Genomic DNA, 12,487 nt, shown 5'->3' on the forward strand with positions numbered 1-12,487 from the left:
TATTGCCAATTACTGTATTCAGACTGGAATTTCGTATGAAGATCTAAAGACAACTGCAGACATTAAGGAATCGGATTATTGGCGTAGAAGTAAAAAAGCCTGAGGAAGCAGGAAACACATTGGGCACTGAACGTGCAGGTGATAATGTGCAGTCAGAGTGTGATCGTATTGCGAATCAACTTAGAAGTAATTTAGCGGACGCAGATCTGGCAGCAGTTTCGAAACTACTTAAAATAAAAGATGCAGAGATAGCAGAAAATTTTAGTGATTTGCAAAATCGTTTAATACGATTGGAAAGAGAAAATCTGCACTTGAGAAATCGGACTATCAACGTAGAAGATGAAGAAACTGAAGTACGTAGTAATTCAGCCGATAATGTAGATAATTATGAACCAGTTAAAAATGAACGTACTCAGACTGAAGAAAATATCGCCAGTTCGCAGACCGTAACGAATACAGATATTAACTCATTAATTTCGGCATTAAATTCGTATGTTATTAATAACAACAGCGGAAACGAAACAAAAGACCATACAATTGAGAAATTTAAAAATAAGTCGAATTACAGCATAAAGGCATTTTTTCAGCAGTTTGACCGGGTAGCGGATAATTTAAGCTGGTCATCAGCAAAGCGTATCAGTATGTTACCAACGTATTTGGAAGAAGGTCCGCGTAAATTTTTCGAAAGTATGTGGTCAACGAATAGCAGAAAATCATATGCGGAATGGAAGCATATCATGTGTTTACGTTATCTGCCTGAAGATTATAAGCAAGTAAAACGTATGGAACTGGCACAGAAAACCTTAAAGCCTGGTGAAAATGTAGAGGAATTTTTCGATGACATGTAGATCTTATGCAGGAAATCAATCCTAATATGGCCGAGGAAGATAAGATTGCTGAAATACGTAGAGCTATTGACAGTAATGTCGAGTATCGTAAGCTCCTAGCAGTAGCTAAAGTGAATACAATTCCGGAAATGCGTAGAGTCTGAAGTAACTTGGCACGTATTGACCAGTCGGAAACGAAAGAAACTATGCAAACGAGTACGGCACAGGCAGTTAATGCGTATGAATACAGGCGAGACCGAAGTAGATCTTTTGACAAATTTAAGATCTTTTCGGGAACGTAGTGGATCTCGCGATCGTAATGATTTTCGTAACAATCAGTACAGTAATAACCGATATAGTAATAATAGCAGGAATACGTATGCAAATCGGGATACCCGTACTGATAATCGTTATAATAATAACCGTGACACTCGTAATGATTTTCGTTATGGCAATCGTGATTCACGTACGTATGAGAATCGTGGCAGAAATGAAAGATGGAACCGGGATGAGCGAGGACGTAGTGGTAGTCGCGATCGCGGTGACCGATTTCGTAGAAATTTCTCCCGTGATTGTAGTGGAAGTCCGGACCGTGATGTCAATCGTAACAGAGAACGTAATGATAATCGTAGATTTTCTCGTTCTCGCAGCCCTGGACAACGTGATTTACCTATTACGCAGTGGAAATTTAGTCGTAATGAAATCGATTTCTCATCGTACAGATTAAATAATGGATTGTACTTCTGTCCTAAGTGCTTTGATTATCGGCATGGTTTCCGTATGTGTCCCTTCATCAAGAGTCGCAGAGATCTAGAGTCAATTTTACCAAAGTGTCCAGAAGATAAGAAGCGTGAGTTGCAGCGAGCATATGAGGATGAAGTAGAAAAAGGAAATCAGAATGATAATTTCTGGGCGTCAGAAGAGGGAAAAGATTGTCGCCATACGTAAATGGGGGTCCGTATGGCCGCATGAAGAGAAAGCCTCCTGTAGACCGTATTGTGTCGATGAGTGGCACAGTTCCTTTGAAACGTAGTGAACTGAGTACCAGCGTACACGGTGGACCGGCATCATGCAAACCAGCGAAGGTAAGCGTGATAATTAACGGACAGGAAATAGAAGCACTTATAGATACTGGTGCAAGTACTAGCATAATGAGTTATCCCATGATGCTAGATCTTAAGCTGCAACGCATTGAAGCACCGGAAGGGCAGCAGCTGAGATTTACTACTATTAGCAGTGACGTAAAAGAAAGTAAGCCATGCTATACTGAATGCGAAATACGTATGGGTCAGCATAAGTTTAAGCAAGAATTCTGGTTGTTGAGTACAGCACCTCAAGAATTCTGCATACTCGGGAATGATTTTATAAAACGTGAAGGCGTAATAATTAATACGCAGAAAGGATACGTATCGTTTGAGGCATATGAATCGGTACGTGAAATTTCGAAGCTAATTGCCAGTATCGATACAGATACTAGGTCGAAAGCAGAGAATGTAGAGTGCATAATAGAGCAGTATCATAGCAGCAATCGTATTAAGTATGTAACTGCGGAGAATTATGCATTCAAATTTGAAATTGCGAATAAACGTACAGAATTTCTGCATAAGAAATACGAAGATCGTTACTTACAGAATCAGTGCGCATCAGATGTACAGGATATAAAAAGTAATTTTAATTACGTAACGAAAACGCAAGCAAGAGTGCAACGTATGCAGAATAAAACTGAAGAAGAATTACAGAATACTAGTACAGTAGTACTAGATAATCCCATCGTCGTGCAGACAGTAGCTAGTACAGATAAATCAGTACAGTGTGAAGTACACAGTACCAATGAAGTACGTAGTGAGAATGACGTAATCGATGGAGCAGTTAATATTGCAACCGATGCGAGCGGAGAATATGGATGGAATCGTACGCGAATTAAATTAAGTAATAATACTCGTATTAAACCAAAAACTGGATTATTACTGGAGGTCGGCGTACCAGATCAGTATACAGGAAATATGAGAATATTTCCGGAAAGTACTTTACTTTTTAACCATCACGTATCGGTTGGTAATAGTATAGTACAGGTGGAAAATGGGAAAACTGCAGTATTAATCACCAATTTCTCTGATCGTGCAGTACGTTTGCGTAAAGGTCTAATGATTGGCGTGGCAGAAATTATGGAAGAAAACGCCGTGGTAGTACAAGATGTATTTAGTACTACTACAGCAATCGTACAAGAGACTGAGCAAGGAGTCAACATTAATGTACTAGATCAAATAAGCGAGATGAAATTCAATCCTAAATTAACGAATGAGCAGCGCAGACGCTTAGTCAATTTATTCGTAAAGCATTATGCGGTATTCCCCTGTGAGAATCGTAAATTAGGCGAATGTTCAGAAGTAACACACGAGATCGAAACGGGCGATCACCCGCCAATTAAGAAACTACCGTATCGTACTTCGTATGCGCAACGTATGATCATTAAGCAACAAGTAGATGAAATGGAAAATAATGGTGTGGTTCGCAAGTCAACTTCACCATGGAGTTTTCCTGTTGTGTTAGTCAAGAAGGCAGATCCGAATGCAGTGCCGAGATTATGCATTGATTTTAGAGAGTTAAATAAGATATATCATAAATCGGAGTGGCCGTTACCAAACGTAGAGGATGCCGTGAATAGCTTTGGAAACTCAAAGTACTTTACTAGCCTGGACTTCAATAGCGGATTTTGTCAAATTCGTATGGCAGAGCGTGATGTTAAAAAGTGCTCATTCGTGACCCAAGACGGTCAATATGAATTCCTACGTATGCCTTTTGGTTTAGCGGGAGCAACCGCTACTTTCCAAAAAGCAATCGACAGCATACTTTCACATTTAAAGTGGAAGGGTGTCGTATGTTACGTAGATGATATCCTAATAGGCGGAGCAACATTTGATGAACATATGGAATTGCTAGACAGCGTATTAGCAGCAGTAGCAAAGGCAGGATTTACTGTATCACCTAAGAAATGTGAGATTGCGTATGACGAAATTAAATTTCTAGGATACTTAATCAGTAGAGACGGACTAAAGCCAGATAAAAGTAAAGTTGATGCAATCGCAAAATTACCGGTACCTGATAGTGTTAAAGCCGTCAGATCGTTTATCGGTGCATTAACGTATTATCGTGGTTTCATAGAGAATTTCTCTACGTATGCGCAACCATTACTAAAACTAACTCGTAAAGACGAACCATTTATATGGGGAACAGAGCAGCAACAAGCGTATGACTATTTGAAAACAGTCCTTATGAGCGTACCAGTATTAAAACCTTTTGACTATAAACTGGAGACGCAGCTGAAGACAGATGCTTCTGACATAGGAGTAGGTGCAATACTAGAGCAAAAACACAGCGACGGATGGCACGTCGTATGCTTTGCATCGCGTATGTTAGACCAACACCAAGTAAATTACTCGGTGTCAGAAAAAGAACTATTTGCGATTGTGTTCGCGTGCAAAAAGTTCAGGCATTACTTAATGGGTCTTAAATTCGTCATAATAACAGATCATAGTGCACTACTACCTATTGAACTTAAAAGAGCCGCACGGACGTTTGGCTAGATGGGCGTTGATGTTGCAGGAGTAGGATTACGTCATTACGTATCGTAGAGGTAAAGCACATCAAGATGCCGATCATCTCAGCAGATATAGCGTAGAAAAGCCTTGTGGAGAAGAGGAATATCAGATTCCTATGTATCATTCGATTATGGATAATAAGGCAGACGAATTATTAATTAAAGAACAACGTACAGATATTTACTGTAGTAACATAATTATGTTAGTTACAGATAAAGAGGCTTATGAGAGAGCGACGAAGCGTAAACAGAAGCGATTAGAAATGTTCAGAATAGTAGATGAAATTCTGATGAAAAAGGCGTGCAGAAAAGGCAAGAACTTATTGTTGTACTGTATTCCCAGTACTATGCGTGCTGACATACTATACGTAATGCACGACAGTCCGAGTGGTGGACATGTTGGTTTACAACGTACATTAGAGCGTGTACTTGAACGGTATTATTGGCCAAGAATGTTGCATTATGTGCGTAATTATGTAGAAGCGTGTGAACATTGTCAGAAGCGCAATCCGATTAATATACCTCCGACGGCGTATTTACAACAGTTAAAATCGTATGATAAGTTGGAATGTTGGTCAATAGACATATTGGGACCATTCCATGAAACTGCAGAAGGTTTTAAACATATTATTGTTGCTGTGGAAAACACGAGTAGGTTTGTCGTATGTACAGCAGTGAAAACTACGAATGCGAAGGAGACTGCAGAATTTATTCTGAATGAGATTATCTTAAAGTTTGGTCCTCCTAAACATTTAACGACAGATCGTGGTTCGAATTTTATAAGTAAAATCGTACGAGAATTGAATCGTATTATGCAGGTTCAGCATAGATTTACGACGTTTTATCATCCGCAGTCAAATGTCAAAGTAGAGCGAATGAATCGTTTTATTGCTGAGAAATTAACTGCAAACGTAAACAAGATGCAAAATGACTGGACAAATTACATAGATTTTATTACGTATGCGTATAACAGTACAGTACATAGCGTTACTGGATGTGCACCATCGTACTCAATGTTTGGTGTGCAGCCGCTAAGTACAGTAGACACGTTATTCAAGGAAATTATTTCGGAAAATACTGATAACGTAACAGTAAAGCATTATTTTGAAAAAATGTTCAGAGCGTTACAAATTGCGACGGAATTTTCAAAAATATTGACTGACCGTTTGCATGAAAAGAATGCGGAGAATTATGATAGAAATCGTGAAGATAGTACGTACAAAGTAGGTGATTACGTATGGGTGAAAGATGAGCAGCGTACAACTGGCAGCACTGAAAAGTTACAGTACTTGTATAAAGGACCATACAAAATCTTAGAGATTACAGACGTAGTTAACGTCAAATTGAAGTCAATGGATAAATCAAGTCGTAGTCGTCAAATAATAACTGTACATATGGATAAACTTAAGTCGTATAAGGAGTATGATCCTGACGTATTAAATAGCAAAAATGACTTTATCAGGCGTAGAAGTCAGCGCATAGCCACTAAAACTAGTAATGCGAATAATAAGCCGACAATAATTTGGCCCGTCGAGAATAATCGTACAGTTTCTACGAAATCTCATCCAGTGATTAATAAGAAAATGAGATGAGATACTCGTATTAAACCTACTACAGTACGTGTTGTGCCTCTGTATTAATTATGTTTTGTTCCTCAACAGAAATGGAGCGACAGAATGACGACACTGCAGAAGAGCGCTTACGTCGTATGGAGCAGATGGCACGGGAACGTAAAGATGCTGATGTGGTGAATCTCCAACGAGAACGTGAACAGCGTGAACGTGACCAGCAAGAACGTGAGCGGGTGCAACGTGCAGAGCGTGAGCGTGAAAGACAGCAGTGGCGTGCGGAAGACAAGGAGAAGCGCGATAAGTGGCGTCGTGAAGTAGAAGAGCGTAGTGAGAAGTTGCGACAGATTAAAGCTTATGGAGATCAGCTTGAAATAGAAATAGCAGAAGAACGTCTCCGTGGTGCGCGTAAGGAAGTAGATCGTCTGACAGAGTCTATTTCGTGGAGTGAAGAGGAGGAAGCACGGGATCGGGAAAAGTATCGCAGAGAGCTCGAATCCCAGCGTCGACAGCAGCGTATGAGTGGTCAGCGTCAGCAGCAGACTAGTATGCCACCAGCGTCGCACGTGGATCGTGGTGATGATGAGGAGCGGGACAATATGCCATTCATCATGATGACGCCGGTGTATCGTAATGAACCCGTGGAGCATAATGAGCCAGAGCAGCGTAGAGCACATCCTCCGATTACATTTAAAGATGGACGAGAAGCCACGGTTAACTCACGTATGATGCGTTCCGATCCGCGAGAGCAGACACAGCAACGTACCGCAGATCGTAATGTATGTTATTCTGATGAACAAAAGTATACTGAGTCAGATACTTATTTTAAATCATATGTGCAGATGGAAAACCGGACAATGGCACAGCGTGTCGCGGAAAGTGGACCAGTGCAGTCGATGCACAGTCAGCAGCAGCGTATGACCCAGCAAAATCTACAGCGTATGCTGCAGCCAAATCAGCAGCAAGCGGACATTGCGCGTAGACGCCAAGGAGAAGCTGTCCTGAAGAATGTGAAGTACCGTATCCAACCGGGTGTACCTGGGAATTTGCCGATTCATCCGTTTATGAGTATAGAAAAACGGTTACGTAAAGAACAATATGGTGTCATAATGGCTGATCTCAATCGTATGGCGGATGGGCTTAACACACTGGCGCAGAGCGAAGAAAGTCCAGAAAAAGCGGAAACTTGTAGAGCGGAACGATGGCACGTATTAGAGCTGAAGACATTTTTGGAGTTGTTACGAAGTAATGAAGCGGAAAACAAGAAGCGTTTCGTATCGTATTCAGAGCCTATTAGAACATCGCTCAGTCCAAAGTATGTGGAAACATGGTTTTATGACCGTTTCGCTGCAACATCGTGGATTACGTATGAATCGCAGAAAGATGGTACGACTCGATGGGAAAATCGGTATGGGCAGGTGTTCAAGCTTATCCAGGGACGATTCCGACGTAGTGAGGAGCCGCCCTTGTACTTTAACCCGAACCGGTTCTTCCCGGATGACATTGCCTTTTGGTCGGGAGACTGTATGTGGGATGGCACTTATGATGATGCAAGCCGAGAATATGTTTTAAATATGTATCGTGAGCTGGACCGTGTGCGGCATCAGTGGTATGCAGATCGACGTAGACAGTATGCTTCGATTGACATGTGGAGCTGCGGACATCATATCGAAATGGAGCGTGATATTCGTAAGATTGGAGAACGTGTTTTGAAGAAGTTACCAGCAGACCTGCAACGTAGTCAGAGTGAAGAGCGTATTCGTAGTGGAGATCTAGATGAGCTGGCACGATTACGAGTGGAAACAGAGAAGTACCAGCAAGAGATCAAACGTATGCAAGAAAAGCAAAAGCAGGAAGAAGCAGAGAAACGGCAGCTGGAGGATGATCTGAAGGTGATGATGGATCAGCGTAAGAAAGAGAAAGAGGAATGGCGCGAGGAGCGACGTAACGGACAGAATGGCAAGGACGAAGATTCTGAAGCGGACAAGTGAAGTGTCGGACAGGCATGGACGGAATGGAATTCGGTAATTTCCATGGATTTTTTTACTAATAATTTGCTCACTTCTGTTTGCCGGAATAACAGTATTTGATTTTGTAATCTCTTTTGTGTCTTGGTTAATTCGCTAATTAACCGCTTACGGCGGGGATATAACAACTGTTGATAATTCAAATAATTGAAACTTTATTTGATTGGTCAGTCTGTGCGGAATGATGAGTCACAGCTGGCTAGTGGGTTTACGGTGTTTAACGGTGTGATGTGAAATGGGAAACTAGACGCTGATCAGTCGGTGATTGAGTAACCTCCTAAATTTGAATAAATTTGTCCATGGACATTCTGTAGTTCGTTCGGTCGAAATAACCTCTCGTTCTTCCTTCTAATCTCGCAGCATTCTTCCAGGAAAACAGTAAGACCATTTCCTGTTCACGAGCTCCCTAATTGCAAACAATTAGACCACCAACATCGGTTTGTTTAGCGGCGTGGCGCGGCGTGTAGCCAACCCACAGTAAACGGGAGCACACCGTCAGCCTTCCGTTGTAGTATCCATGTTCTTGGTGATCGGACCACTCAAAAGCGCCGTCGCTGGTCTCGTATAGCCCAATCCACACGGGAATTTCTCTGCTCATGAGCTGTGCAATAAGAAATGCATTTTCCTCGAAGTTCAGAATGGAGACCAAGCTAGCGTTTCTCATGCCATGACCGTTTATACAGTTGCTCAAGGCTTGCGACCATTTAGCTCTTTGTCCGTCAGGAGAGAAATAGTAACAATATCGCAAACCAGAGAGTCCTAAACCACAACAGCAGTATACAAATACGAGTAATATTAACACGACATAATTCATATTGTTGAATGTTTTTCCAAATACTGCATCTGAAACTTACCGGAGGAAATCCAGCCTTCCGCGCAGCCTCCGCGATCCAACCTCTGATCACTAGGATCTGGTGTGAGGGGAGCCGGTGGTGTGTTGTTCGTTTCGCCAACTCGCTTCTGGCAAATATACCGGGAAGCAGTGGAGCATGTGCGATCTGTCCATTTCCCGTCATATCCGGATATTACAACGCAATAATTGACGTCGTGTTCCGTCATACTAGTCGGCTGATTAAGCGCCCAGTTCACGAAATCTCCATTTGCAATGACTCTGCCATCGAGCCATGTATACTTTCCGTGAGAGTTCTTGGTCATGCGTAAGCCGATAAAGAACATGTCCCTTGACGAGCTTGCTCCACTGGTCAAACTTCGCAGCAACTCGCCGACCGGCTGTTGACTGCGACTATCAAGGACGACCATATGCGCTCGCATTCGCCGACAGTGCAGTTCGGCATCGTCCCATGTGGCACCCCAAGCGCTGGCATTGGACACGTAAATGCATTCTCTGATGCTTTCTAGAAAGTACCACGCGCCAGCACTCGGAACGTGTGGGCCACAGCGTTCTGCAACCAATATTGCACTTTCTAACAACCAGCAGGATGTTTTTACCGGGACGCTTGTTGCATGATGCGGTAGAATTCGTAACAGGCAAATTTACGATTTTAACTATGAATGGAATTGGTCCAGAACATTGTGTCAATATACTATATATTTGCAGTTTGCTAGAAGTTTGCTTTCGGGGAAACGTTTTGTAGGTACAGTATTTTTCTGTATTACTGTACTTATTCCGTTTGTAAACCCATCACTTTGAGTACATTACACGGATCAGTACATCGGTCAACTAGGTTCTCCAATTTTCTAAAAACATGTTATGCCTGATAAAAATTCCTTTCGCTTTTTTAATCCTCAAGCCCAACAATTTCATCAAAGTCATTAATTAAGTAATATATATACTTCATTCTGAAAGTAGAAGAAAGAAAATATAACGCAGCATACAGTAGAGTGACAAAACGCTAATTCTTCAAATTCTGCAACTGTTCAGAGCTTTGTTTAATAGAGTTTGGTTTAATAGAGCTTGGTTCACTAAGTAAGTGAGATTAGTTCTGGCGATTTTCATGGAAATAGTTACAACTTTACGTACAGAAGAATAAAGTGGAAGCTACTAGTACTAGACCCGTAACTATTGTTTCTAAAGCCAAATACTTTTCAGAAAGTTTTTAAACGTGGGTGATGGATGTGCTGACCCATACAGTCGAAGTGATCGGTTTGCAAAACGAAGTCGAAGTACTATATTATACTGTACAGTTACATATTCCTTTGACATACGAACAGGACGGAGACGATACAGTAGCAATCGGCGAGCTATCTATACCGTAGTAGATAGGGCAGTAAAAACTAAAACAAGAAGCCGACAGGAACGAACAGCAAAATGTATAACATGCATGTATCCGACTTAGATAAAGAGAATGCTGCCGATATACGGTTTTACATCGTGGACGCGAATATAGAAAATTGTAGGAATACGGAAATTTCGTCTGGTCCATATATGTATTAAGTATGATGTGTCAGCACGCTTATGACGTACGCGTAGTATGGATGCCCGCTCTGAGGTAAACCTCGGCAGTCTCCTCCGCTCTCGCATGACCTGAATAACGAGCAACGTCTGTCGCATAATTAAAACTTCAGAACAAATCTCGACAGCCACCAGAAAATTACAACCTATCGCGTTTGTACATACATACGAACGACCTACCTAAAAACAGACTATCAAAATCAAAAGTCGAACAACGGCCTCCCAAACCATTTTAGTGAGCTCACAATAAATATAGTCACTAGCGATGATCACCAAAGTCCGGATTTCGTTAGTGTCTTTGCGGTAGCACAACCGTTATCCTGCCACCAACATCATTTGGGCATCTGTAAGGCTTTCCAAAAGCACCGACTTGGAGATAAGATAGGACGAGAACTAACTGATTCATGACGGTATTTGTTACATTTACATATCTTAAGGTTGAAGGTTTTTATCACATTCGTGGAAATTTGAGAGCGCTGTTACTGACAAATTGATCTTTGGTTACATGACTTTGATCGTGTACTTGTAATGAAACCTGGGGCTTCGAACGCTCGAGTATACTCAACAACCATTAAGCAAATGCAAATATACAAAAAGATAGAAGTATACAAGTATCTGTATACTCAAAGTGAACGCTGACTTGAGAACCGCTGGAATTCAATGAATGCTGAATTTTGTGTGTTTGGATGCATTATATGTACATGATAAAATGTACAGCAAAAATATACATAATACATACAACGTATGTGAAACGTAAACGCTATCCATAGAGCATAAACACAATGCGTTTGGCCCAATAGATTGTAATTTATTGGAAGCTAATTCCCATGACGGCTATGAGCCCCGGAGTCCTGGCGCAGCGAATTTGGCTTTGCGCCCTGAATTTCCGCGCGCAGAAATATCGGCGGTTTTTGGTTTTTCCGAGAATTTTCTATATTCTATTTGGCTTCTTTAATTTTTTAATCTCTCAGTTTTTCTGTGGTATTGTCGAATACTAAATTTTTTCGTGACGTGAGATACCAGAATGCACCCAAACTGTAGGTAATAATTATGCATTTTCCAAAAAGTGTGGACCTTCTTTAATAAGTATCCCGGTACGAGTACAAACTATGCACCAGAACAAAACCGAATTTACAAAAGAAACACTTCCTCTGTGCAATCCTGATCAGGGATCGTACCCATTACACAAATCGCGTTTCCCCGTTGTATTTGCATAGATATTCGCTGTTTAAAAGACTCTTTCGCCCGCTTTTGACCAGTTGAAGTCGCTATACCATTTCCAACCGTGTCCACTAGCTTTTTAGTTCCGTCTCCATAGGGTCCGTAAATTTCGAAGGCTGCAGCAACGAAATCGTATCTTGCTTGCATCCAGGCGTGTTTTGATAGTTTCCCCCTTTCCGCAAGTTGGGCTGCTGCGCCGGCATTCACGGAAGTGCGGTCGACATACGAGGCCGCCAGCGTGTCCACGCAGGTAACATCCACTGCCAGCGGTTTTCCGCGCTTCCGCGGAATAAGGGTGATCACATCCGGCCTCTTCTTATCTTTGAGGGATAGACCTTTTGGTTCCATTCTTGAAGGGAAGCCGGCTGATTTCAGGCCCCGGGCGAATTCCGCGCTGATTCCGTCGTGTCGTGGTAATCTTCCGGCAGACCGCTTACAGCGAAGTCCGTGCCGGCCGAACTCGTCGACCAGCCCACCACAAACGCATACGTGTGGAGTGACGATCGGTGCTCCCAGACGCAGCGCAACACTTATGCGAAAAGCGTCGTCGTCTAACAGATTACCGAGGCAAGCTGCCGGTAAAGCATGGATCCACACGCCTGCTTCCGGGACTGACACCGCCTTAAGATGTGCGACTTCCTCCTGTGAAGTTCGTAGTGCGGTCAGCCTTGAAAATGTCTGCAGTGTCGTGGGAGTTTCCCAAGCTTTCTGGACGTGTCGGAAAGCTTCCATCGGAAGTTCGTCAGTATCGGCGTCTAACTTCCAGGCTCGCGTGGCGGCGATGACATCCGTTGCCGTCAGTGTCGGGCATAATCTGGAAATTAGTTGGTGCA

At 42.3% G+C, this 12,487-nt stretch overlaps 1 protein-coding gene across 1 annotated transcript; it reads left to right on the forward strand.

The window, feature by feature from the left end:
* The first annotated feature begins 1,978 nt into the window (after positions 1-1,978).
* On the forward strand, positions 1,979-7,984 carry LOC129590646 (trichohyalin-like). Its single transcript, XM_055485981.1, has 3 exons — positions 1,979-2,078; positions 6,087-6,772; positions 6,836-7,984. Exons 1-3 carry the CDS (start codon positions 1,979-1,981, stop codon positions 7,982-7,984), a joined length of 1,935 nt encoding a protein of 644 aa, XP_055341956.1.
* The last annotated feature ends 4,503 nt before the right edge of the window (positions 7,985-12,487 follow it).

The sequence above is a fragment of the Paramacrobiotus metropolitanus genome, unplaced genomic scaffold (genome assembly GCF_019649055.1).
Source record: "Paramacrobiotus metropolitanus isolate TYO unplaced genomic scaffold, Prichtersi_v1.0 Parri_scaffold0000041, whole genome shotgun sequence".
In the NCBI taxonomy this organism is placed as follows: domain Eukaryota; kingdom Metazoa; phylum Tardigrada; class Eutardigrada; order Parachela; family Macrobiotidae; genus Paramacrobiotus; species Paramacrobiotus metropolitanus.

Excerpts from the sequence above, each read along its gene's own strand:
- LOC129590646 (XM_055485981.1), top strand. The coding sequence starts at position 1,979 with ATGAGTTATCCCATGATGCTAGATCTTAAGCTGCAACGCATTGAAGCA. Across the intron at positions 2,079-6,086 it reads TAGCAGTGACGTAAAAGAAA|AAATGGAGCGACAGAATGAC; the intron begins GTAAGCCATGCT and ends GTTCCTCAACAG. Across the intron at positions 6,773-6,835 it reads AACGTACCGCAGATCGTAAT|ATGGAAAACCGGACAATGGC; the intron begins GTATGTTATTCT and ends TCATATGTGCAG.